Below are 27762 nucleotides of genomic sequence, written 5' to 3'. Positions count from 1 at the left end.
TCCTAAGGCTGCAATTCGATAACTGGAAATGTTTGCAAAATATTAAAGGAATTGCCCTTTTCACGCGTTCAGTAAGATCCTTTATTTATAAAAATAAATACTAAATAAATTACATGGCTAAAATGTATGAAAAAATAACCCTAAGAAGAAAAGGTATATGGAAACAAAAAGTTGAAAAGCGGCAAGTTACATGAGTATATCGTGATGTTTCAAAACTATCCGTGTAACGCTAACAACCGGGAGTTTTTTAGCGACGCAGGTCAACCGTAAGATAACGTTTCGTATTCTTTGGCTTTGATTTTGCCCAATTTTGCTCCAACACTGGCCCTGTTCTCTTTAATCTGTCGCGACATCGTTGAACAGCAAAAACAGTTTGAGGTCTCAACCTTAGTCAAATGTTGAAAGTCTTGGAGAACTCAACAGTAGTAGCAGTAGTTGTAGTGGTGGTAGGTTGCTGTAGAGGGTAGGAAACCTGATATTTAGCTGCAAAGTGTACAAACGAGAAAACATATGATGGGACGTTTCTTGATGATCCATCTCTTTCCTCGTATCGATTTTCGGCGTCAAAGTCCTTGATCAAGCAGCCGTGAAAAGTCCTGACCCAAAAGCTTGCCTTGTTTTCGGTAGCTTGATGTCGAGCGTCTTTTAGGGCTGAAACGGAAAAAAATGCTTGACTTAGTTAAGACCATAAACGAGCCACAGGGTAGCAGATTCTTTATTTAAGGCACTTCTTCTTCACAATGGATCACCGGATGTAAGTGTACCGGAGTGTTAGCTCTAGCATTAGGCTGCCGGTATCCGTTTTAACACCGGAGTGTAGAGATATACTAGACCAGTCCTGGCCCCTCAAGTTGCAAAACAAAGATAGTGGAATGGAACTGGTGCAAGGGAGAACGTGGATCAAAGTTGTTCGCCTGTAAAACAACACACTGCTATTGAACCCAACTACACATCTGGGAGGGGACAAGGTGAAACAAAGTTTCCTGTCTATGGAAACAACTCAGTGACAATGTATCGCCCACTTGTACACCTGAGAGGAGAGAGAAAGACAACTGAAGTGCTTTGAAGTTACTTGTCCATTAATGGATCGCAACACCAACATGCCCATTTATACACCTACCTCACCGTGGGGCAAAGTTTCCGGATTTGTTATAAAGCACAAAGCGTTAATGATCATCCATCCTCACTCAAGGAAACCTTGTATCCAGGATTGGCCTTCAAACAAAACAGTCTTTCATATGAAGGAAACTTACCTCCTGTAACTGCCTTTACTTCCGTCTGTGTGACTGCTGGTGGAAGCTAAAGACGGCCTAAAAGATGAATCACGGTGAGCCCTGCAGGTGAAAGAGAGATGACCTAAGTAAGACTTCATATATAGTCTTCCATTTTTGTTTCTTCTTTCTGCTAGGCTAAGCGACAAGTGAACGCTATGGTTCGTACAACTTCAGACAAACAAACTTCAAGGACTTTTCAAGGATTTTTCAAGGACAATTCACTGTTTAAGGACTAAGATCTATTCAATAATTCGGCATTCTTTAACCCCCTTTTGAACACATTATTGGCTAAAACACGTCATGGAGTCATTTACGATTTTTACTTCTTAGCCATGGTTGATCACATTATTTTATACTACTTTCCGCAACAACGCTCTGTAAAATGACTGGGTATGACCTGCAATTGCATCCGAGGTACAGAAACAGCATTTAAAATAAAGTAACAGAAGTAAGATATTGCTCATGCACAAAAATGTTTTTAGACAAAGTAGTGAATTTCAAGGATTTTTGAAGATCTAATATAGAAATCAAGTACTTTCAAGGACCTTAACCGAATTCAAGGACTTTTCAAGACAGTCACTAAAATTCAAAACCTTTTCAAGATTGTGCGAATCATGGAACGCGTATTAGCGGTGCGTAAGTGTGAAAAAACGTGGGGGGGGGGGGGGGGGAGGGGTTGTGGCGAGGGAAGCTGGCTGGTGGCAATTTCCAAATGGAAAATACGCATTTAAGTTTGAGCGTTTCGTTTAGAAAAAAACTCAGGGCACTAAGACAAGGATAGAAAACTGTTATTGTTGGCGCGACAGTTGAATTGTGTACTACACTTGTTAAGCTTGCTGAATAAGGACACCCCGTATAAACTGTTAATTCTCAGTTGACTTAACATTAAATCCTACGCTACACTTACGACAAAGGAACAAAGATCTTGGAGTTATCCTCATCTCTGTAATCTGTGAAGTTATGTAGCGATGCTTTTTTAGCACCAAAACCATCCTGTAACAGAAAGCGAAATAACTCGTGTCAGTGAAATACAAAGGGCTGTGGTAGTCAATCTTCATGACCGCAAGAATCACAAGTCGTCTAGCCTGTGTACAGCCTTTCCCTCCCCTCAAAAAAAAATTACTCGAGCTACGAGTCGTCGAGACGTGCCATATACACGTAATAAAGACATCGAGAAGTGCAGTGTAGAGGTAATTTAAATGGAAACATTCTAAAGCAGGTGTTTAGTGGTATCCACTTGTAGTTCGCTTAAGGAAAAGAAGGCAAATGAAAATCTAGCCCGCGTAATCCCGCCAGCGACGCAGGCTAATGAAAATCAATAGGAGTAATTAAGGAAAGTCAAATAAAAACGTTACCACGCCAGGAATAAACTGCCCATGGTCACTGAGGCCGTCATCACTCATGGGTCTCCTGCACGCGGCTGCTAGCTCTTTCTTTAGAGTAGCTATGTGTGCCTTGTGTGACTCAATTTCCTCTTCCAAGTGCGTGACGCGTGACAATGCCTGTTGCTTGTCCATTTCAAGTTCGGAGATGCGGTCTAGTGCCTGCTGTTGACACTCCATAAATGACGTCACTACGTGCTGATAGAAAACAGACCAAATTAACAAATAAAAAGACGTTTGGGGTTTTACTGTTCGGTTCTCACATCACATTTCAACTGATAGCCTTAGGTACCTGGCAGGACAGTAACTCGGGGCCCAGGCTTAACCCATCCATTGCCAACCGTTCGGTCGGAAGAATAAGCTGGGGAAGGGAGTGTTCGTAGGGCCCCAGTGCACCCTTGGATAGTCGCACTTGATCTTTACTCTGTTCCAGGACTCGCTCGACTGACTTCAAATAACCCATTAAGGCTTCCTTCTCCCTAAAACAAAAACAACAGAGACATCTTATTAGGTACAACCTTAACTGTGCGATGCCCATTATAATCCATCTACGATACCTATTCAAATTGTTTATTTTTGAGTTTCATCTGTGGATAAAATCCCAAAAAATAAAAATTCAAATTAAAGTTTCTGAGTGGTCAGGGTCGGCCAGGGGGTAGTTGAATACCAAAATACCCGCAATAAACCTTCCAACATACCACTAAAACTCGTGTGAAATACCAAAATTAAGAAAACCATGGTATACTTTAAACCCAAAATTACTTGTAAGTAAATAGTTTATACCCAATTTTAAACATAAAAATACTGTATGCCTCATATTAAATACCCCAATATATTGTATACCCGAAAGCCTTGGCCAACCCTGACAGACCCACTGATCCATTAATTTGATCCACAGATCCACCGTTCTAGTGATCTACCACAGATCCATCGATCTACAGATCTACTGATCCATTCATCTACAGATCCACCGCTCTAGCGACCTACCGCAGATCCATCGATCTACAGATTTATTCATCTACAGATCCACCGATCTACCACAGATCAACCATTCTAGCAATCTACCACAGATCCACCGATCTACCACAGTTACACCGTTCTAGCAATCTACCACAGATCCACCGATCTAGCGATCTACTGATCCACTGATCTACAGATCCACCGATCTGGCGATCCAGGGATCTACAGATCCACCGATCTAGCGATCCATCGATCTACAGATGTACTGATCCATTCATCTACAGATCCACCGCTTTAGCGATCTACCAGAGATCCATCGATCTACAGATCTACTGATCTACTAACCCACTGATCTAGATCAACCGTTCTAGCGATCTACCACAGATCCACCGATCTAGCGATCTATCGATCCACTGATTCCATCGAGCTACAGATCTACTAATCCATTGATCTACAGATCCATCGATCCATCAATCTACCGATCTACTGATTTATTGATCTACAGATCCACCGATGTACCACAGATCCACCGGTCTCGCGATCTATCGATCTACTGATCCACTGATCTAAAGATCCACCCATCTGGTGATCCATCGATCTGCAGGTCTACTGATCCATGGATCTACAAATCCACCGATCTAGCGATCTATCGATCTACAGATCTACTGATCCATTCATCTACAGAACCACCGATCCATCGATCTACAGATCTACTGATTTATTGATCCAGAGATCCACCGATCTACCACAGATGGACCGTTCTTGCGATCTACCACAGATCCATCGATCTAGCGATCTATCGATCTACTGATCCACAGATCTACAGATCCACCGATCTGGCGATCCATCGATCTACAGATCTACAGATCCACCGATCAAGCGATCCATCGATCTACAGATCTACTGATCCATGGATGTACCGATCCACCGATCTACAGATCTACTGATCCATTGATCTACAGATCCACCGCTTTAGCGATCTACCACAGATCCATCGATCTAGCGATCTACTGATTTACTAATCTACCGACCCACTGATCTACCGATCTACTACAGATCAACCGTTCTAGCGATCTACCACAGATCCACCAATCTAGCGATCTATCGATCTACTGATCTACAGATCCACCGATATGGCGATCCATCGATCTACAGATCTACTGATCCATGGATCTACAGATCCACTGATCTACCGATCCATCCACCTACAGATCTACTGATCTATTGATCTACAGATCCACCGATCCATCGATCTACAGATCTACTGATCTAGCGATCTACTACAGATCAACCGATCTAGCGATCTATCGATCCACTGATCTACAGATCCACCGATCTGGCGATCCATCGATCTACAGATCTACTGATCCATGGATCTACAGATCCGCTGATCTACCGATCCATCCACCTACAGATCTACTGATCTATTGATCTACAGATCCACCGATCCATCGATCTACAGATCTACTGATTTATTGATCTACATATCCACCGATCTAGCGATCTACTACAGATCAACCGTTCTAGCGATCTACTCATTTATTGATCTACCGACCCACTGATCTAGCGATCTACTACAGATCAACCGTTCTAGCGATCTACCACAGATCCACCGATCTAGCGATCTATCGATCCACCGATCTACAGATCCACCGATCTGGCGATCCATCGATCTACAGATCTACTGATCCATGGATCTAGAGATCCACCACTTGAGCGATCTACCACAGATCCATCGATTTACAAAAACTATTGATTTATTGATTTACAGATCCACCGATCTGGCGATCTACCACAGATCCACCGATCTAGCGATCTATCGATCCACTGATCTACAGATCCACCGATCTACAGATCCACCGATCTAGCGATCCATCGATGTACAGATCTACTGATCTACAGATCCACCGTTCTAGAAATCTACCACAGATCCATCAATCTACAGATCTACTGATCCATTGATCTACAGATTCAACGCGTTAGCGACCTACCACATTTCCACCGATCCATCGATCTTCAGATCTAGTGATTTATTGATCTACAGATCCACCGACTATCCACAAATCCACCAATCTAGCGATCCATCGATCTACAGCTCTACTGATCCATAGACCTACAGATCCACCGATCTACCACAGATCTACCGATCTAGGGATCCATTGATCTTTAGCTCTACTGATCCATTGATCTACAGATCCACCGATCTACCACAAATCCACCAATCTAGCGATCCATCGATCTACAGCTCTACTGATCCATAGACCTACAGATCCACCGATCTACCACAGATCTACCGATCTAGGGATCCATTGATCTTTAGCTCTACTGATCCATTGATCTAAAGATCCACCGATCTACCACAGATCCACCATTCTAGCGATCTACCAAAGATCCAACGATCTACCACAAATCCACCGATTTAGCGATCTACTGATGATCCGTTGATCTACAGATCCACCGATCTAGCGATCCACCAATCTATCGATTTACAGATCTACTGATCCATTGATCTACAGATGCACCGATCTACAGACCTGAGTGGTTTAGCCTTATGAATGAGCAGTTGCAGTCCAGCCCACTTACAATTTCACAAGTAAATATAGGTTACTGACTTGTTGAACTGAAACATTTATTCTTTCAAACCAAATTTTTGGAAATTCTGTTAAACTTAAACTAACGTTTAGTCCTACTATGTATTAAGAAAAGTTATCTCACGCTGAAAAAGTGTAACATTTAACAGCGCATTCCCGTGTGCCAAAACCTAGATAAAATCTAAAATTCTAACGCAAATTCCTCAAAGAAACGTAACAAAAGTTAACAACCTAGCTGCAGCTGTCATGGTTTTCTCTGCATCACTGAGCCTGTCCATCAAAGTGTTCTTTTCGCTTTCCATATAGCTCATCTGTTTTGATACCTGGCGAATAGCGTGTTCTTTACGACGAAGTTCCATTTTGGCTTCACTGAGGCCCTATTCGACAACACAAATGATATTCAATGAACGAGGAAACAAGTTGGAAATTGTAAATTGATTAGTTGAGGGACAAATTTTTGTTAGTGTTCACGGTAGTTCCATTAGCGACTTTCACATTTCATTTGAGCATAAATACAAAGCTGAATACGGGTACAGCTTTCGAACTTCACATCCCCGGATCTCTCACTCTCCTGTTGCTACTCAGCAATTAGAAAGACGCACGTGGGGTTGAGGTGGGCAAACGAAGCAGCTGCAACATATTTCAGGTAAATAGCTGGAGTCTTTCCTTGTTTGTTAAAAAAGTGATGAGCTATTTACTTCAAAGCCTTCGCTTGGCTCATAGCATCTTTGCGCGCCATTAGAGGCGCATTCTTTCAGCATAAATGCGCCGTTTCATTTTTTGGCGAGAATTCCGCAAGGCCACTGCCTTGTAAGGTCACTTCTATAGCAAGAGGCGACAATTACACTATGTATGCACAGTACCTTGACAGCTTCAGCCAATGTAACGTCCTTTTCCTCGCCCTGATTTGCATGAAGTTCCAAGCGCTCACCCATCTCCTGCATCTGAGCTGTCTGTTCGTGGAGCAGGGCCTGGGCCTGTTGTTCTCTTTTTAATGCGTTATTGAGTTCCTCGCAAACACTATCGAACCGGGCCATGGGAACCATGGATAGCATCTATCAGAAAAACAAAGAAACTTAAAATATGACATACTCGAGCTGCAAACGAACAGGGTTCAGTGTTGAGTTCACCTCTAACAACAAACACTTTAAGATTTGTACTACGTTCAATCCAGTCCTGGACACCGGTCGTTTTGATATTAAGTCGTTTCGATTCAGTCGAGGTGTACTTGGCTTAAAGAACGAGAAATATTCACCTTTTTTTTCTTGTTAACGCGCAAACTATACTTGAAGTGATCGAAATCGCTGTGCAGTTTCACTGCTTGAGTTCGTATCGAAACAGGTTTGTATCAAAACGATCGGTTTCCATCCTTCCCCCACTCCTTCTTTAAAAGAATATTTTGAACATACCTCTTCTTTTATCTCCTGGAGTCTCTCCTCCATAGCGCGTGCTTCATCTTTTGTCTTACGGTACTGAGACTCCGCGGAGGCCTGGGCACCCTTGACCTCCGCGGTTTCCTGTTTATGTTTGGACAGTTCAAGGCGCAGTGCACGCCGGTCCACTTCTGCTGAGTGAAGCCGCTGAGTAAAGCCCAGGATGTGACTCTGAAGTGCGCCTATTGTCCGCTGTGTGAAAAAAATATGTATATAACCAATGAGTGAGTAATAAACTCGTCTAATGTCTTTAATTAAGGAAACATCCTAGGTGGGAGGCGTCGACAATTTTTCATCCAGTCCCCTCCTGTACTTTGATACTTAATTTACTTCTCCCCATTCCTTTTATAAGAAATGTATGGGGTATTTTGACATATTTAAAGGGTTAATTTCTAGTATGATTATTTAAAACTTCAGCATATGTAACACCATGTATAACAAACCTGAGAAGAGATGTAAGACAGTCCAGGGGCAGGACCCCGCGCTAACCATTTCTGTAGCCCCAGGCCTAACAGCCCCATAAGCTCCCCTCTGAAACCAGAGTACCGCTCGTGCCAGGACTCTTCTCCTATTGCCCGGCCACTAAATTCTGTTTGAAGCCCGGAGATGATTTTGTTATAAGCAATTCTGGCCGCCGCGATAACATTGCTTCCAGAAGCGGGACTGGCCACTCTACCTGTGTTATCTGTAAAGAAAAAAGGCACTTAGATAAGCAAAATCCAAGGACAATCTGAGCACCGTTAATTTCCTACAACCCAGAGGTTCGAGTGTAAAGATTCCATATCGCTTTCTCTCAGATAAAAATATCAAGATAGGTGACGAAATGTTATGGCGTGTTCAATTCTCTTCAATATCTTACTAACCTCTTGAGTCACGTTCAGGTTCTCCATCCCGAGCTTCTCTCATCCTCCCCAGTGCTGACTGTAGCTCACTTACTGCACTGGTCACGTGACTTTGCAATTGAGGGCTACTAAGCCAGGCCTGTGCTGACGTCACTTTTAAGCAGGCATGTGATGTGTCCCCTGAAAGTGATTCTCTCCTGTGGTAACCTGCGATTCCTGTAAAATAGGAGGATTTCAGCTGTTTTTCTTTTTGAGTTTCAAGGATTTGCACAAAGATTTTCTTTTTGAAGCCTCGAAAGTTTTTGGAATTTGATATCAGTGTTAATTCCAAACTAGCCGTGGAACTAGCCATGCTTACGGCGCAGGGACTAGATCTGGGAGACAGAAACAAATATAACGAATACTTGCGTTCGGATATTCAGGTTGAGTTTTAGATGACGCCATTGGAAGTTCTGTTTCCTCTAAAAAATGCTTTCAAGAGCCAGGCAAACTAAACAGGACTTAGAGATCTGCTTTTATTGTTTACTACTGGGAAATGTCCACAGCAACTGGCCCTTCAGTGGGGCTGGGAGGGACAGGAGGGAGAGAAGATGTTTGACAAGCTAAAATTGCCATAAAATGCTTCCATAAACAAAGACTTTTTAGAGAGACATCACGCATTCAAAACGTATCATCTACCTTTAAATTCCGGTGCTTTCCTCGACAATTTTCCAGTACAGACAGTCGACATCCCGCCAAACTCTCCCGGGGATTCAGACGAGACGAACAACTTCAAACTACAAGCACCAAAATATCGCAGCCTGTTCGCTGCAATTACAGTGATCACGCCGACTCTAAACACCAAAATAGGGCTCCGTCCATCTCTTAAGACACGCCCCTTCACGGATGTCTCCTCCTTTTTTCCCTTCTCGCCTTCCATTTCATTGCTTAGCATTTCACCTAACGTGTTAGACTGATCTCTGAGGGATTCTAAAGTTCTCAAATAGTCGGATAAAATTTTTCGCTGTGACGCTAATGCCCGTATTCGACCAAATGCGGGCCACAAGGCGCCTGCGAGAAGCGCGCAGACAGTTAATAACGAGGATTCACTTCTTTGACTTTGTTCCAGAGACTGTTGGAGTCGTGCGTTTTCCATTTCTAGTGAATCCTTAGCTTGCCCTGTTTCCTGTGCTCTTTCCCAGGCTTGGTCGGCCATTGACTGGGTTTTCTGTGGCAAACGAAAAAGGAAACAAAGTATTTAACATAGAAAGGTTTCCTCTCAACCAGTGAAACTCAACTCAAACTAACTCAGTACTCTAACAAATCACAAGAAACACAAAATCCAGTAAGAAGCACAGCGGGAAATACGAGAAAACTGAGAAAACAATCTGAGAAAAATTTGAAATTTGAGGAGATCGTGATTGGTTTAGGCGCATGATTTTTATTTGACCGTCGGCAGCCTCTTTCGCACGAACACACGAGTTCTTGTCTCGAAGTCAAACATAAAAAAAGCAAAGTATACTGTACCTGGGTTCTTGTATGCAGATCTTTTATTAAGTTACTGTAGTGTTCTTCTATTTCACTCTTTTGTTTTCTCCACGAGTTTTCGCGGTCTTTAATGGCAGAAGAAAGCTGGCAATTTAAACAAAATGAAACATTTTATAATAATGAAAGTTGTTGGCTAAAATACGTAAATTACGCGTTTCTGACTTCAAAGTATTATTTCAAAATTCCAAACTCAAACAACTAGATTTCGTATAAACTTACTGAGGAATTCAAGCAATGATGAAACACGTCACAGTTTATCACTTATTTCAGGAACTTCATGGCTCGCTATTGAGAAGTCAAAACTGCAGTTTGGTTTAAGTTAACTTTTCAGTTTTTTTTCCGTTTTGTTGTCTCTTAAGTTTTAACGAAATCAGAATACATATCTTACCTTGGAGACTGTTTGTTCATGCGCCTCTTGAGCGTGTCGAAGGGACTCTTCTTTGCTCAGCAAAACACTTTCAAGGTGTTGAATCTAGAAACAAATTCCAATTTTAATTGAAGGCAGACCTTTATTTACAAAAGGTGATTAGGAAATGGCACATCACCGGAAGCACTCTACACTGGGTAGCTGCCTCCCTCAAGTTTTTGACAACCGGAAATAAAGAATGGTTACAAATTATTGGCTCTGCAGTTGGTTATCCTGGTCAACCCTTTTAGCCCTAGTATCCACACAAAAATTCTCCACATTGATCTCCATACATTCCCTTAAAGAATTTATTGGTGATCATTTCGTTTATTTATTCTCATAACCATTTCTCTTAATTGTGTATATTGTTGGGAGAAAACTGATGTTGGTCACTCTTGGGGTTAAGAGGGTCAAAGAGGGTGCTCAGGGACTCTAAAAGCAAGATGGTAGCCCTGGGGAGGGTAGAGCAAGAGAGTAAGGGCCTGTTTACATGGAGGTGGGGGACCCCAGGTAGGTGTGGTAACCCGCCTGTCCATATAATCTTTCATTTCAATTTGTTACATGATAGATGGGGTGACCCGCCTCATGCTACCTCACCTATCCGGGGTCCCCCACCTCCATACAAACAGGCACTAACTCACCGGCTTTCTGCATAACTTCCATTCATTGCACAATCCGCGGACGTTCTAGACGTGAGTTTAATTGAAACTTTCATGTTTCGTGTCGTGAAGATAAGGTATGGAGCTTAGCGACTAACAATTAAGTCAGAAGGTTCTAATGTACTAACCCTCTCGTTGGCCCTTTTTAATTCACTGAGTTGAGCTGACACTTGTTCCGAGACCAGATTACACATGTCTGTCCAGGAATATCTGGACAGCGCGGAGTCTGGTGATGAGACATACACTTGTCCGGTGAGCATCCGCTGATAGAGTGAGTGCAGGAACATGCGATGGGTCTGAAACACACCAACAAGAAAACAATCAAAAGACAGAAATTTGAAGACACAATTTAACCTTCGCCTGTCTGACGAACTTGAAACACTAGCTTGCTATGTAGACCTTTTTGTTGCTTTCTCTAGTCTTCGTGGACGGCCAGACCAGTTTAGATTCAGGGAGTCAAACCTTTCCTTAATGAAAATCATACAATCCCAACTACAGTTATAAAACGGATGCTTGGGACTGCCTCTTTGGTGTCTATTGTAGAGCGTTTTACTGTGGTTGCCCAGTTTAACCGGCGGAAACCGCCCAGGTGTACTACCTATTTAGTGAGCAGTTTAAAATGTTAAATTGATCCCATCGTAACTTTGTTTTAGCAAATGATAGTATCTATAAAGGACTACTTTCTGCTTTGTTTTTGCAAGTAAGCGTTATGAAAGATCAAGAAATGAGAAATAGTTTTGGAGAAGACTTGCCTCATCTTCACGACTTAGGACGCTCTTCACTTTGGTATTCTGCAATCGATAAAGAAATGTTAGGTTGCTTTATTATAATTTCTGTTAACGATGACTGTGAACTGGTTTTACGAACAATTATTGAACTTAACCTCTCCCCTTCAACTTTCCACAACAATGGCTTGCCAAGTCTCACTTGCATTAACAATGAGTTCCTAAGGTTGGAACGAACTAAAAAGACATTGAGCATAACCGATTTAAGTGCGATCTGTTGCTACCAGAGAAACTCTTGACAACAGCAAATGGTGTTATCCCTTTGGTGTACGATCCATGTTATCACTGATTCGACCATACAAGAACATTTTTTGTGACGACTATCATAAAGATCGCATACTTCGTTAGCGCGCTTTGCTGAAAATACCTGCTTTAAAACAAAGGATACCTAAGAGAAGAGAGCCTCGCGAAGAAATTTGATTTTCCTTGATTAAGGCCTAGAAAAACACCAAGGCAGAGAGGAAGCGTTACAGTTACAGCAAGTAACCAACCCATGCGGTTTATAGCAACCTTTGCGGTTAACTCAATGTCGTCAATTAAGCAAGTTTTACCTCCTCCTCTGAGTTTTGAACCTTGTTTTTTGCTTCCTCTACCGCTTTATTCAACGACTGCATCTCAATCTTCATGGCCGCTATCGTGGTCTCCTTTTCCGCACATTCAGCACGTGACTTGGCCAGCTCCTTCGCTTTAGAAGACATGGCGCTTTCTGCCTCCTAAAGAGAAAAGAACAAGTCATGTCTCCGCAAAGCAATTGGTGTTACTGGTCGGATAAACAGTGATGATAAGTGCTTTTAAAAACTACCAAAGATATAACATAGCAACGAGACAAGTAATTCCGGGCGACGAAAGATGCGAAGATGTGGCGACAGCAAAAAACGTGAGGAGGGGTTGGCGACTGCTTTTGCTCTATCTCTAACTTTGGCGCCTGTTGTTTGCAAAGTGACGCATGCGAAAAAGGCCACGTAGCATTTGTACGGCCGCCCCCTCTATCGACCCTCAAAAAAAGAAATAATAATCGGGAAGAGAGACCACCCTCTCCCCGATTTTTTCTTACGGGGAGGAGAGGGGAGGAGCTTTAGACAAGCTTAACAGGCAGCTGAAGACACTCTACCCTGGGCCACAGAGCTAGCTTCTTTTTAATCATTTTCTTTCGAAAGGCGACGAAGTTTAAAGTTCTCCAACAGGAAACACAGAGATCTTAGCTTTTGAAGCCAACACGACTTGACTCATTGTTTGAAAAAATTCTGCTCTTAACATAGTTGAACCAAAAATGTTTTCCGGATTAAAAAACAAGAGAATTGCGCTACCTAAAGGCTCTCCCAGAAAAAAATGTTTATGATGAGCCTAGGATACGAGGGCTGGTAGAGAATGTGTCTGAACAGGTTCAGTTTTTCTTCCGGTTGTGATTGGCTGAAGCATGTTGCAGACATTTCGCAGTTTTTTGTTTTATTCGACGTCGGTGCTTTAACAAACACAAGACCAAGGAACTGAGAGGGAACTGATTTTGAATGTCACTTACGATTAACTTACTTTCATGGCCTTCTCTCTGCTGGTCACCATTTCCCTGTAATGCTCACAGTCTGCTGATAACTTTTCCACGACATCTCTCAACCGTTTGAGCTAAGACAAAAATTCACTACAGTTATTTCTGATGACCAACGACTGACCCGCCAACAACTACAAATAGACTGTACAGCTTCTGCTGCAGGCTCTTTGAGAGACCACCCAAAACAAAACGAGCGACTGATAATGAGCATTGAGCGGGGTATCATGGGAAGGAGAAGAGCTGTGAGCATAGAACCATCTTTCCCGTCCCATAATCCTTTTTGCCTCAGTGAGAGGAGAGACCTAAGAACTAGGTACGATCGAGGGGAATATTTAGTTTGGTTTCTCCGCATAGCATTATGTTAAGCGCTTAGCTACACAGATTGGAAAAAGAAAGAAGCAAGCCACATCTGTAACACATTTTACACCGGAAGGGAAACAATTGCCCATAGGAATCCCACGATGAATACATAGCAATTCAGTTAAATCCAGCCCATATAATCACGTGATCACCAGTTATAGTAAAACTGAGATATGTACATATATGTAATTGTTTGTGGAGGGTGGCATGAAGATACAACGAATCACAAGCATAGCTACAGTAGAGGGCATAACTTAGGGCCCTTAAGGCCGATACACACGAGGGGTTTTGCTCCCGGAGCATGCTCCAGTCTCATTTTACACGTGTCAGTACACACGAGGGAGCGTTTTCAAGTTCGCTCAATTTCAGTTGCCCCGGGAACTTGCTTCCAAATATTTAACCGGTTAAATATCGAGGAGCATTTTGCGGGGTGGAAATTCTGCTCCCGAGGATGTAGTATACCCATGAAATCGTCGGTACACACGGAGGAGCTTTGCTCCCCGCGATCAATAAGAATGATTACCTCAGCTGAAGCATTAGAGCATCTATTCTGATAATCTACCAGCGTATGACGAAGATTCTCCAACACAGCAGCTGGTGATAGAGCCTTCTTTTTCTCTTTCCTCTGACCTGTAAAGAAAAGAGGAGAGAAAACTCTTACATACTCTTGGTTGACTGACAAACACTTCAGCATATCCTGCAAACGGCTAGACCTTTCGCATGGCTCGCATAACCACTTTAAAAATCTCCAGGGACATTCAAACAGTGTCTGCAATCAGCAGTCCTGGCTGCTTTTGCTACATATTACTTGTTTGTTGGGTGTAGCTGGATATCTTAAGTATTGTACTTCCTTACTTCGTTACTGGCTACTCAGTCCAATCCCCTTCTTGGTTAAGAAAACGTAATATTATTATTCTAACACAAAATAACGAGTTAGGTCTTTACAGAGTTTACAAGTCACCTTGTCGCTTATGTTCCTCGGGTTTTTCAATTTGAAAATTATCCAAAAGCAATTCCAGTTCTCTCATGCTACTTCCATAGGTTGTATCCAGCTGAATCTGGCGTTTTTTGGCCTAAAAAAAGAAACGTCCTTTGAGAATTTAATAACCTTGTTTGTTAATGTCGATGGAAAAAATGTCTTAGGCCCAAAAGAGTCAAGGGGGTCAAATGAACTTAAAAATAATTCCAGTAAGCCTAAGAATTGCACAAGAATTGTCAAGAGGTAATGAAAGTAAGGGGTTAGAGTTAGTTTAAAAGACATCGATGATCAAATGATGTTTTCGTTTGGGATAGCATGAGTAAAAAGAAAACACCAACAAGACGCTGTTCTTACTTTTCCTTGGGCTTCGCTATAAGTCCTCTGAACTTTCGTTCATTTAGTTCAGCGAGAATATGTACGCATAGCGTTCGGTATTCAGTGCTTGACTATTCTTCGGAAAGTTGAGCCAGTGGTGACTCAAGGGTAAGTGGAAAGACTGCATCTTTGAGACCAAATGGCAAAAACGCGGCTCGGCAGATTTAGACTTGGGCAACAATCCACAGGAAGACCAGGCGAAAAACATTGTACATGTAACACACTAAGAAGCTCAGTGAATCGACCCTAACGTTTCACCTGACTGAGCTCCATTTTCAAGGCATCAAAGTTCTTCTGGTGCACTTCAAGCTGCTTGGACAAATCTGTGATGATTTGAAGTTTTTCGTCTATTTCCTCTTGAAGCTTCTTTTTCTCTGAACCAAGGCTGTCTTCCAGACGTGCAACTTTCGATTTCTCAGCTTTACAAGCATCTCTTTCCTCATCAAAAGCCGCCTCAAGTTCCCTACACAAAAGAATTCAACCCTGTAAGCTAGCAGCATCCCAGATTCAGCTAACATTGTGTTTTTTTAGAGTTGTCATTGTATGGGTAAGTTTGGTGGATGGTGACCATTCCTATTAAGGTCTAAAGATAGTTTACTTCACAGTGATCCGTCGCCGTGGGATGATCGAATTACCTGGCTTCTTCTGGGAGCCATCGCTTTGTTGGGGGGGGGGGGGGGGGCATTTAACTTGATTTAATTTGATATTTATTATTACAGGGTTCGTACATTCAAGACTTTTCCAGACATTTTTCCAAAACAGTTTTTCCAGACTTAAGGTTACCAAATAGGTGGTCAATAGAGACCTTGAAAAACCTTTTTTTTTTTCAAAATGCTCTGAAAATGTCAGTAACCACGATACAATGCGGACAAATGAGAGTTTTGAAACTTCTCATTCTCTGATTATACGTCTTGGCTACGAGCACTTGTTGTAGCTTAAAAACAAACCCACACTTTTTACAATTTTCCAGACTTAATATCCAATTTCCAGACTTTTTCCATGCCTAGAAAATTGCTTTGCAAATTTCAAGACTTTTTCAAGAATTCAAGACTCTGTATGAACCCCATGATTACTGTAATTCTAGGGGCGGGAGGGGGGGGGGGTGGTCTCTACAGAAACAAACCTGTGCTGTTTTGTCAGTGCCTCCAGGTTGTATTTAACTTCTTTAACCTCTGATTTTTCAACCTCCAAAGCACCTTCAAGATCTCTTACCCTGAGCTGAACAAAAAAAGTGAAATAATATCTTAGCTGGATCAGTTTCTTTGATTTATTTTAACTAGTAATTAGGCTTACTTCTTTTTTAGTAACCCCTTCACTCTTCACGTGAGAAAGGTGAAGAAACGTGAGACCGATAAGAGAAAATGACAGCACTGCTAAACCAAAACCATCCTCTCCATTCCATGCCAGATAATTGATTTAAATGCATGATATCTTTTACTAGGTATGAATTCCACCCCATAGGTTTTCGTTCGCACAGCTCCACATTTTTTCTAATTCCTGCATTTCGATAAACGTTTAATTAGTATGTGGAAACAAAGAAAACTTGAAACTTGATGTAAACACTTTTAAGTTTTTTCTTATTTTATAAATAAGTTCTAGATCTATCAAGAAAGAATTGTAGGAGAATATTATAACAAGTTTGACATGAAGTACAGTTTTTAAATGAACAATTTATTTGTTATTGAACTTCTTCCACACTAACCTGGATTATTTCAGAATTGAACTTCGTCTCTAAATGAGCAGCTCTCTCAGCCTCAATGCTTTCTTCCAGTGACTTGATACGTTCTTGATATTGCTTGATTTTGGATTGATTGAACAGAAATGTTTACTCTATAATACTTGCGCAGTGCTTGGCTCCCTCTAGTCAACCTCTAACACAATGTTACCCCAAGACTACAACAACTGGTTTTTAAAATTACCGCCTATACCCAAACTTTGGATTTTACAGTACAGAAAACTAAGGGTGCTTACCAAACTAACTGGTTGGCTTGAACTGCAGTCAGTTTAAAAAAATGCAAAGTTAGTCTTTTCTCAAAAACCCAGCACTCTTGTGTTATTAGGAAAACACTTATGTGTCTCCACAGTCCTGAGCAGTAGTGGAATTTTCTTTAGGAATAAACTGGTCTGACATGCTAGTTCTGACAAAATTTATTAAGTGCACTATGTCTATATATAAGACCTTCACACAATGCACGTCATGACCAAAAAGAAATGCTGCTTCAAAATCAAATCCAAATACAGAAGAGGACCATCCATTATCCTTTAGGAGGAGTGGTAAGCAGTCATAATTATGACACGTATGTGGGGGGAAGGACCATCTATCCAGATCTTGAGAAACAATGTAAGGGGAGACCCACTCCGGAAAATATTATTTCAACCGTGTGGGCCTTGCATGGGATCACGCTCCATCCCTAGATTGGTTGCTGACACACTAAGCATTTACCAGAAATCCTCAGTCCTACAGTCTAAAATACAATGCAAATTAAGATACCTCGATCTCTTTCTTTAATCGTTCTTCTTTCTCAGAACAAAATTCCAAGTCTCTCTGTTGTTTTTGCAGTGTCTCTCCCTGACTTGACCGTTGGGCTGTTTTGTAGTATTAAAAAAATAATTAATAGATAAATCAAGAAATGACTGTAAAACAATTAGCAGGTAAATTTCACAAAGAAAAAAACTTACTTTCAAGGGAGGAACACTTTTCTTTCAGCTCTGAATATAAACTGTTGACAAAATGATTACATGCTCAATTCAAATCTTGTTGACGTCAACAGTTTCGCTCGGGTAAGAACTTCTAAACATTTACTTCCAAAATGTAATACTCAGCAACCAAAGGACAGGTACTATGGTCAGTCAAGAGAAGTTCTTTATGTCACTTCAACAAAATGCACATAGTACAGCACCTGAGTACTTGCTTACTTCAAAGATTTCACTCATTCCAGTAATTGATGCAATGTCTCTTTTCTACTTTATGATCCCATTAAATGGGATTATAAATGAAGAGACAGGCAAATCACATGTATGTTTCTTTATGCATCTCTAAGTTATAAATGAGGTACTCTGAGAGTCACTTCCACTGCTACCCGGCATGCAGAGACCCTTCAATCTTCCTCAGCAGAAAAGTCAAATAGAGAAAGTAAGGAAATAGAAACACCTCTAGTGCTTGCAGGGTATTTCACTACAGACCATTTTAACAGCATTATGTACTATGTGCATTTTCCCATAAGACATTGATCACTAACATGTACGTTAAGCCATTAACTCTTAAGAATGACCAACATCTAATGTATCCTTATTGTAACACTGGTCAAAGCTCAATTAATCATAAGGTTGTGAGAAAAAAAGGAGATGGAAAAGGTTTTGACTGCATCAAACAAATTCTGCTCATCAACACAATATGAAATGGATGGATAACAGTGTGTGGAGAATATATATCCCATCCAAGTATTTACTTGGTCTAAAGGTTTAACAGACAGCAATCTTGGTTTCAAGTCCAAGTGATCAGTAGGCCATAAAATTTTAATGACAGCCCTGAAAATGTATATTAGCTGTATCTGATAATAACTAATTACCTCTCTTGTTCCTCAATCACAATATGGAGCTTTCTTTTTTCTTCACCCTCAATCTGGAGTTGATTTGTTAGTTGAAGTATCATGTTTTCCTACAAACATACAAGGCATTTGTACATTACTGGTAATTTTCAGAGATCACAAATTAAAAAAACAATCAGAAACTGTAGATAATCTTGAATTTTTGAGAATTCCAACACTTCAAGTTTAAGAAGCTATCAGTTGCATTAGTCACTTAACTGCTCATGAAAACTAAACCAGTCACGTTTTGAGCAATTTTTGCCCAGCTTATTCAAAAACTAACTGAATTAACTTGCTAGGAGTGGCTACAGCCACTGAAGCTAGTCTCCTAATATGCAAACAGTGTTTATTGTTTACTTTTGCAACTGACTTGTTCCCTTGTCGAAATAAAGGTTACTTACTTCCTTATAAAAATGAACAACAGAAAATGGCTGATTTTTTTTTTACCTTCTCTGCAATCAATAGATTTGACTTGTGTTCTTCATTTTTTGCAGATTGTCTTGTTGATTCCAAGGCTTCCTCTAAATTTTGTAACTGCTTCTTTAGCTGACTGTTGTTTTCTTTTATTAAATTTAAAAAAAACAACAATAACAAGATTTAAAAAAACTGGTAAATAGCCTGGCACCTTCTTCCACCTCTACAGTTTACATGTTGCAGTGGAAAATGGGGAAGGGCATAGACTACTCCTGCTACAAAACATTAGACTACCTCTGCTACAACAATAAATCAGTCCATAAAATAATGATACCAAGCAAATCTAGCATTTTTTACTTTAGCCAATCTAGCCATCTGGCCCCAACTGTTCAACGGTACACTATCCACCAAATAAATCACTATCCAGTGGACAAGTATTAGGGAAACCAATAGGCTCTTTGCATAACTTGATCATGTGATTAACTTTCAGTAAACAGAAAACCAGTTCACTTTTGAAAAATTTTGTCAGCACAAGCTGAAAGAGCATATTAAAATTAAGTAACATGAGAATTTTCAGCCGTGTATCTCAAAAGTAGCGATTGAAACGTCAGTCGAAAGTTTGAAGCATTCGTATGAGAAAAACAACTTTTGCCACCCAGTCATGCTTGCATGGTTTTCCATACAAATCCTTGTAAATTCTAAAATTTTTAAACTGTTGTTAAATCTTTCCCTTACGCATGTAAGGGCTCAAATTGCCTGTTATGAATTAAAAGGAGATTTGAGCCCTGTAATGCTTAATAAAATATTTCCTGAAAGTTTTGAAAATTTCGAAATTACAAGGATTTGTATGGAAAACCATACAGGTGTGACTGGATGGCAAAAGTTGTTTTTCTCATACAAATGCTTCCAGTCACTTTCAGTGGCCGTCGCAATCATATAGGGCTGAAAATACTCAGGTTATCTAATTTTTATTTGCTCTTTAAGCTTGTGCTAATAAAATTTTTCAAAAGTACATTTTTATCATGTTTACCGAAAGTTGATCACATGATCAAGTCATGCAAAGAGCCTATGAAGCTATCCACCGGATGAAGATTTATCCGGTGGATAGTGTTATCCACTTTTTGAACAACTGAGGCTGAGGTTTCCCAAGTACATACATTGTATCCACTCCATGGTGATTTATTCACTCAATAGTGCTATCCAGCATTTGAATGACCAGGGCATGTTGTAGTCTTGATGAAAGAAAATATGGCAATACCTTTGAGACGTGCATTAGTTTTCTGCAGTGCTCCCTCCCTCTCTGCCGCTGCTCTTTTTTCTTGATTAGCTGTTCGGCTCGCAATGGTCAAATCATACTCTAACTTTTGTCTGTTAGCCTCTCCCTTCTCTACAGTGGAGCGTAACTTGGCTATTTGGCTTTGTAATCCCATGATCTGAAAAATGACGCGAGAGGCAATAATACAGGCACTATCATAGAGACATGAATCTTATCTTATATGAGGGGAGTGATCACGCACAGGAATTTTTTTTCTTCCTGAGACTCAGAATATAACTTTTTGTTTATCCTAGAGTCCAAAAACAATTACAGACAAATTCCAACAAATTAACTATAAAGTAAATGAGATAAATGCTATAGTTGAGTAACTTGCAGGTCTTTAAACTGTACTACCTCTTCATTAAATTGTCTGGTTTTCTCTGCCTGTTCCTCATCACCACGAGCAAGTTTTCGTCTCAGTTCATTGGCATCTAGACAGAAACACTCAAACAATTACACAAATTTTTCAGAAAAATAAGAAAAAACATTCTACCGATTAAAAACACATTCAAAAAATTATACTGTCTGATCTATGGCTCTTTTTTTATTGATTTTGGAATGACGGATCTCTAAGCAAGGAAAGTCAAATTCAAATGAAACCTAAAAGGAGGTGTAGTGCAATCTAAACCAGGTGTAGGGATGTAGAATCATGTAGCTATAAAAACGCTTAAGCAGGCTTTTAAATTATATAGTCAAGCCGGGTTTTTTACTCATTTTTTTTCTTTGCATTTTGAGCCAGTGGTAAGCTCTTTTTCAGCCAGTGAAATTAGCCAGCAGCCACTTTTGTGACACCCTTAATTTTGATTTCAGTATGAAGATGAACATCTATTAATTTAGCTTGACGCTTCTGCGTGATGCTTTCCTAAGGTACTGTTCACTTTGCTGTAAAAGATGATTCTAACAGTTTAAATTTTTTATATTAAAAAAAAAAATCCTTAAATGGACTCTGGTAGAAGACCTTGTACTAGTATTTAGAAGTGATAAAGCTGTTTGATTTCAAAATGTGGCCAAAGAAAGGCTGAAGTTCTTGCTTACATCTAAGTCAATGCATGTTCACTTTAAAACAAATCCCAAAGCAATTCTCTTACCAGGGTAATCCTTGACATTTCCAGCATCCTGTAACTGTTGTATTTGCAGCCTGAGATCATGAATTTCTTTCTGGTAATCTGCAACTTCATCATTATTTCCTGCAACTTCTCCCATGTCATCTGCTTGCTCAATGCTCTAAAATGGTCCAGGAATATGGTTTTTATTCATTACTTTTAGTATTATACCTTATTATAGGAAATTAATGCTACATGAAATTAATGCAAATTTCAAAAACTCACAATTAATTTAATAAACATCATTTTTCGCGTCATTAAGAGGAGCGTTGCCCCAAATTCTCGATACACTTCTGACATTCTTTACACATAAGGAAGAGGAGTATTTTATCAGGGTGAAGATCTGCAGTAACAGTGAAACTGTGAAGAACCCTCAAAGTGGCCAAATTTCTTTACTTGACCCTCTTTGTACACGTATGTTCATGGAAATTAAGAAAACCATGCACAAATTTTCTTTTTGGATCATCCATTTAACATTGTTCTTGTATAGTCTCAACAGGTTTTGCATCTTAGTGAACATCAAATTAATTTCCTTCATTTTGAAATGTGACCATCTCTTTTGGGTTAATTTTGTTTATTTGAAAGTCCATTTTAATTTGGGTTAATTTAAGTCATGTTAATTTCCAATACTGGTACCTTAATTTCATGGAGCATTAATTTCCTATCATAAGGGAACCCATTCACTTTCAAACCTGATCATGGAAACACAAAAAATCACAAATTTGAGTCCATGGATAAAAGCCTGTGATATGGACATTTTATGAAACCACCTTGGCAAAAGACAGAGACATTGCAAAAGATCCAGCTGTTTATCAACAGTTGTCTGAGACAGCACATTTTCAAGATCAGATGGCCAGAAAAAGTCAAAATGAGGAGCTTTGGGAGTCAAGCCCAGGAACCAAAGGAAAAACAAATCCTAAGGTATTAGTGGGGGTAGACAGGGGATAATAAAACTGACATCAAGCATGACACCTGGAAGCCCCAGGGTAGAAGGAAGAGGGGGGCTGCCTAAGAACAGCTAGAGACAAGACAGTGCTAAAGGCAGAACTCAAAAGGCTGGGAGTCAGTGGGCTGAGGTGGTAACAACAGCCAGGATCCAAGTTCGATAGAGGAGTGTTGTCCATGGCCCTAATACTCCACTAGGAACCATGGGCCTATGTAAGTGACTACAGCTGTACAGTGTAAGTTAGCTGGTCTTATGCAAAATATATCAGCTGTAGTCTTGTCTTCATTATTTGTATCTCATTCTTCAACTTAATGAAATTTTGGACTTTCATAATTTTGGTTTTAGAGCAGAAGGGTGTTACTAGTAAAAGAATGATCTTTTGTACCAGTCAGTTCGAAAACCGTCCTCCCCCCCCCCCACCCCCAAACAGGCATTTGACTGGAGTTTTGCTCCACACAGTGGGGAATTTGACCCAAAATGAGGCCCGCCCAGTCCGGCATTTGACTTTTGTGTCAAAATGGTGGTCTGCAGTGTTGCCAGCAAAAGGATTTTGTAATTCATTCCGCATTCTGCTGTGCACCACATTCATGGGTCATTGCTCCTATATTCACTGTTATGTTGGAACATTTGAGAAAGCCTGTTAAATGTGGGGGGAGGGGCTAGGCTACATGGGCAGTTTTGAAATTGACTGGTACAATATGGACACCTTAATAATGATGAGAGTATGGAGTAATATTATACTCATGCAATGGGTATTAAGATGCTTATACTACTACATGAGAAATTTCTGCAATTTGATTGGCTTAGAGCAGTGGTATTTCAGCTTAATTTGAAATACCTACATATGAAAATTACAAAACCTTTGCGGGTAGTAGTATAAACAAATAATAGCATGATTTGTACGTGATATTAGGTATACATACCTCTTGTGATATTTCCAAATTGTCTCAAATTTCACCCGCCTAACGGCTCGTGAAATTATGTATAACAATCTCGAAATATCACTCGTGGTATTTATGCCAAATATCACTACAAATCATGCTATTACCTTTACAAAAATTTGTTCAAAAGTATTTCAGTTGTCAAAAATGTCTGAATTGGTTTAAAAATCTTTTATTGTTCCTGAACACTTCACACTATGGTGTTAGCAACGCAAACACAAATTCATTTCCTTTGATGCTTGACCCCTTTGTACAAAATTAATTAAATAATTATTGCATAGAAATGTTAATGATACAGCTGTATGGAGTAAATCATTGTAAGGACAAAACCTCTTCCAGAAAAAAATCAATTACAAACTTTCATTAAATCTAAGGCCAAAATTAATATTTGAAACAGGATGTGCAAATGGTAAATATTTCATCTAAGCCTGTTTATTATTTTTACCTCATCTATGTGACTTTTTGCATTGTTAACAGCTGATGATAAATAAACCAAACAAAATGTGTATCGCCTTCCCATTCTACGGATTATAGAACTTTTTCAGATTCTTTGAAAAATATTTATTCACCTCCTGTGATAAAATTCTTTGCTACAAGGAGGTTTTGGAATTTATTAAATGGCCGAAGACATGCTCACTCCAGATCACAAAGCACTCACCGATCAAACATAATCGTGTTTTTAACACAAGAACTCAGCAATAATCATGAAAAGATACCAAAAAGCAATGCATTATGATTTAACCGATCGAAGAGAATATAATGCTATTGTTTTCTTGGTCTCAAGTTAATCAACGGGCACAATCATAGTGTCAGAGTGAAAAGATAAAAAAGCGCATTAAAGCTAATCTAATGGTAAACAGTAAGCTCACAGTGCCCAAAAATTAGACAATAAACGAATCGCTGAGCTCCGATCGCAGACATGTGGAGTCCAGGAGCTCACTCCTTTTATAGGGAGAAACAGCAATTTAAAAGACACTTACATCCTGAGCAATCGTTGGAGAATTTGGAGAACTATTTCCACTATCCGGAGGCGAACCCGTTGATACAGGAATAGGAGAAATGGACGCACTTCCTGGGCGACCGAGAGATCCGCGGTCCGTGTACGTTGAACTCCAATCACTTGTCGCCATTTCGCATGATTTAGACAATTTTAAGACCAGTAGTGAGTTTATGGCCAATAGTTCATGTAACATCCATTAGAATGATATTTCTTTGTCTTTTGTTTCTACAACAAAAAGCTGAAAATCTTGAAATGTAGAAGCTTCAACGGATCTTGAGAAAGCGCGATTTGGGTTGTTGTTAATGACCGCTGACCATAGTTTCCCGCTCAATTTTTAACTTGTTCCCAGACTACTGCGAATACATCCGTCTCTCCTCGCTGTTTATAGAAATTTCACTTATATGTTACGTTATTATTATTTATTGTTATCCGTGTATTTTTATTATCTTTATCATACCTTTGTATAAAGCATTTCGAAGGTAGGCCTCCCCAGATTATATCAAAAAGAATTTTGAAGATAGATAAGTTGCGATAATTTAATGATCTCTGAAAATTAGTGGAGTGCTATTGTAGACAGAAAGCAATAGGATATTTAGTACACATTTGAATGTTAGCAGTCCTTCCCCACGAGAGTGACGGTGAGATTAGTGCCCGTGCAGCTAGCGAGAGAGCAGATAAATATTGACGGCTAGACGCATTTCAGCTATTTCCACCCAATTCAATGCCAAATTTTCTCGGGGATCATGCCTTGCCCTTTCACCAGCCAACTATGCTATACCTTTCACGTTTCCGGCATAGCCTGTGCCACAGACGATAAGTCTAACCGAGGTTAAGTTTCGTCTGCGACACAGGCTAAATAACCTCGTCCCCAGGGCTTTTCCCTAATTGCCGGCCATTCAAGGTCATTTATGTCCCTTCGGGCTCTAACCTGCCACTAAGCGATCCTTCTTCCCTTTTTGTTTATTGATCACTCTTGATCTATTTTGAGTCTTTTGATGCATTACAAAGTGTAAACTAGTCAGACCTCAATAGGGGTGTCAACAAGAACAACGACAACAACAAAAACTAGTTTATTCAGTATGACCATTTCTAACATAACATAAAACTTATTTATACTCGAATTTTAGAGTAGCCAACAAGCTAATATCTAATTCATGGTGTTACCGATCGAAATACAATAAACAAAGAGAGTGAAGGAAATACAGCAAATAAGGTTATACTACTACATGATAACTTTGACTGGCATAGAGCAGTGGTATATCAGCTTAATCTGAAATAAATACATGTGAAAATTACAAACCTTTAGTGGATAGTAGCATAAACAAATAATGGCATGATTTGTACGTGCTATTTGGCATATTGTCATACAATTTCGAAATATCTCTCGCGGATTTTATGCCAAATATTACTACAAATCATGCTATTACTTATACTAATTGAATGTGTCACGTTCCTTTATCGGAGGAAAGCGTGACGAGAAAAATAACAACTTATACGAGATTTAATTCTTTAATGAGTCGAAACGAACTCATTCGGTTTCGGTCCACAATTACCTGAACGGACTTTAATAAAAATTTAATCTCCAATGAGGAAAGGAGAAAATTTGATATAAACTTGTATACGGAGGAGGGGCAGGGGCGTCCACCGGGGATTTTGTGGGGGCAGGACAGGGGTTAACCGTTGAATAGAAGGCTCGTGTTACAATCAAAACAAATTAAAACAAAAAAATCACACCAACAAAACAGAGAAAATTGCGGATACCCAAAAAAGAATTTAAACTGTGGCCTTCAAAATATAATTACTATCAAACCTTTGCTCAAAGAATTAAGAATTCGTATCTATAAGCAGGAACGTGCTTGATGCTTTTCATTAAGTCGTGACCCTTGTAAACAAATTTTCCGTTGAAGCACGTACAAGTAGAAAAAAATTTCCTGAGGATGCTTTTGTATATGGTGATAACTACGTTGATGGCAGTTTTAACCCTGAGTCATGGCAAAACATTTCTTTTCGTCGATCTAAAGATGTGCAGTACAAAAATCTTGAAGAAAAGCAGATAATAACTAAGGACACTTAAAAAGTGTTCAAAATGTCAATTAAGGAACCGAATGACATCGTCATTGATTAAATGCCCTTAAATGTCCTTGTCAGGTAATAAACGTTTTTCGGTCAAAAAAGGAACTTTTTTCATCACGGAACTTATTATTCAGCCGTCAGTGATTTTCGTCATTCTCTGAGTCGGCTATGAATAAACGTGGGTATTTTAATCTGTTTTTTCTTCAGTGATCAAAAGTGAATTGTCCTGAAAAAAAAGTGGAGAAAGCGCGAGCTTTGAGTTTTACAGAATTGAGTTGGTAGTCTAACACCATGAAAGTACGTTAGTAAACGGGTGTTACAATTTCCCAATGGTTTTCTAAACTCTTAAACAGTACACACACTTAAAAAAATAGAAATAAATTTTGTCCATGTCAATGCCCATAAACATGCCATATTTAGCCGAAATCTTGGGCTCTAAAAAAATTCTACTAACGCTTATGAGCCAACTCGAAAAGCACGTGACCTCCTTGGATTGTCTCTTCTTTTACGTAGTACAAGTTTGTAAATATGTTTTATCCAGTTGTTCATGAATATCGATGCACTGTAAACAGAGTAATGAAGTTGAAGTGATAATGAATTCATATTCGCGAATTTAAGAGCGCGACTGGCAGGCGCTCGGAATATTGGCCTTTGCAATAGTGGACGTCTGTCTAGTGTTAATATGAGAACTTGAAAATGGCCACGCATATTAAATGTCAGACGAGTGAAAAGTCTAAAGCTAAGTGTGTCTAATCGACGCACTTAACGTGACTAAACGCCTCTGCGCCTTTGAGCAGTTGCCTCGCGATGACTCGAAATTGACGTCGCTCTTGACGTTGCACTTCACAGCCAGGCGTTTAAATCATCGCTGACGTATCACGTCCTCTGGTGCAAAGACATCCAAAATTGATTCAATATATTTCACACAATATAGCTGTAGAAATATTTTTCTTTTTTTTTTATTTCTATCAACTTTGAACAAGGCACATGTTAAGTAAGTGTAAGTACTTGAAACATTGCTTGTGAATATGCAAATACTTGAGAAACAGACTGGCTGTACATCTGTGAGAATGTAAATACAGTGGAACCTTGATATAACGAGCCTCTATATAGCGAAGTCCTCGGTGTAACCGACGATTTTCTTTACCCAAGTCATGGTAAAATATATGAAAAAGAAATATGACGAAACCTCGGTAATGCGAACGAATTTTGCAAGTCCCCTTCGTTATATCGAGGTTCCACTGAAGGGCACTTGCCGACTTGG

The 27762-nt window shown here is 39.9% G+C and overlaps 1 protein-coding gene across 1 annotated transcript; it reads right to left on the bottom strand.

Annotated features, from left to right (window-relative positions):
• Positions 1–69: 69 nt before the first annotated feature.
• On the bottom strand, positions 70–24704 carry LOC140937071 (coiled-coil domain-containing protein 171-like). Its single transcript, XM_073386602.1, has 30 exons — positions 24406–24704; positions 21524–21659; positions 20790–20866; positions 20379–20553; positions 19154–19266; positions 18689–18777; positions 17799–17839; positions 17611–17705; positions 16822–16914; positions 16243–16337; positions 15378–15582; positions 14727–14838; positions 14289–14395; positions 13390–13479; positions 12411–12572; positions 11827–11865; positions 11203–11370; positions 10398–10481; positions 9989–10093; positions 9161–9689; positions 8504–8698; positions 8084–8325; positions 7617–7832; positions 7071–7262; positions 6439–6584; positions 2949–3135; positions 2630–2854; positions 2182–2267; positions 1254–1334; positions 70–651 (listed from the first exon to the last, which is right to left on the bottom strand). Exons 1-30 carry the CDS (start codon positions 24616–24618, stop codon positions 564–566), a joined length of 4386 nt encoding a protein of 1461 aa, XP_073242703.1. The 5' UTR covers positions 24619–24704; the 3' UTR covers positions 70–563.
• Positions 24705–27762: the final 3058 nt, after the last annotated feature.

The sequence above is a fragment of the Porites lutea genome, chromosome 5 (genome assembly GCF_958299795.1).
Source record: "Porites lutea chromosome 5, jaPorLute2.1, whole genome shotgun sequence".
Lineage (NCBI taxonomy): Eukaryota > Metazoa > Cnidaria > Anthozoa > Scleractinia > Poritidae > Porites > Porites lutea.
This window is presented reverse-complemented; position numbering and strand designations above follow the sequence as displayed.

Excerpts from the sequence above, each read along its gene's own strand:
- LOC140937071 (XM_073386602.1), bottom strand. The coding sequence starts at position 24,618 with ATGTTACATGAACTATTGGCCATAAACTCACTACTGGTCTTAAAATTG. Across the intron at positions 21,660-24,405 it reads CTCCAACGATTGCTCAGGAT|AGCATTGAGCAAGCAGATGA; the intron begins GTAAGTGTCTTT and ends GGACCATTTTAG. Across the intron at positions 9,690-9,988 it reads ATCTGCATACAAGAACCCAG|AAAACCCAGTCAATGGCCGA; the intron begins GTACAGTATACT and ends CGTTTGCCACAG.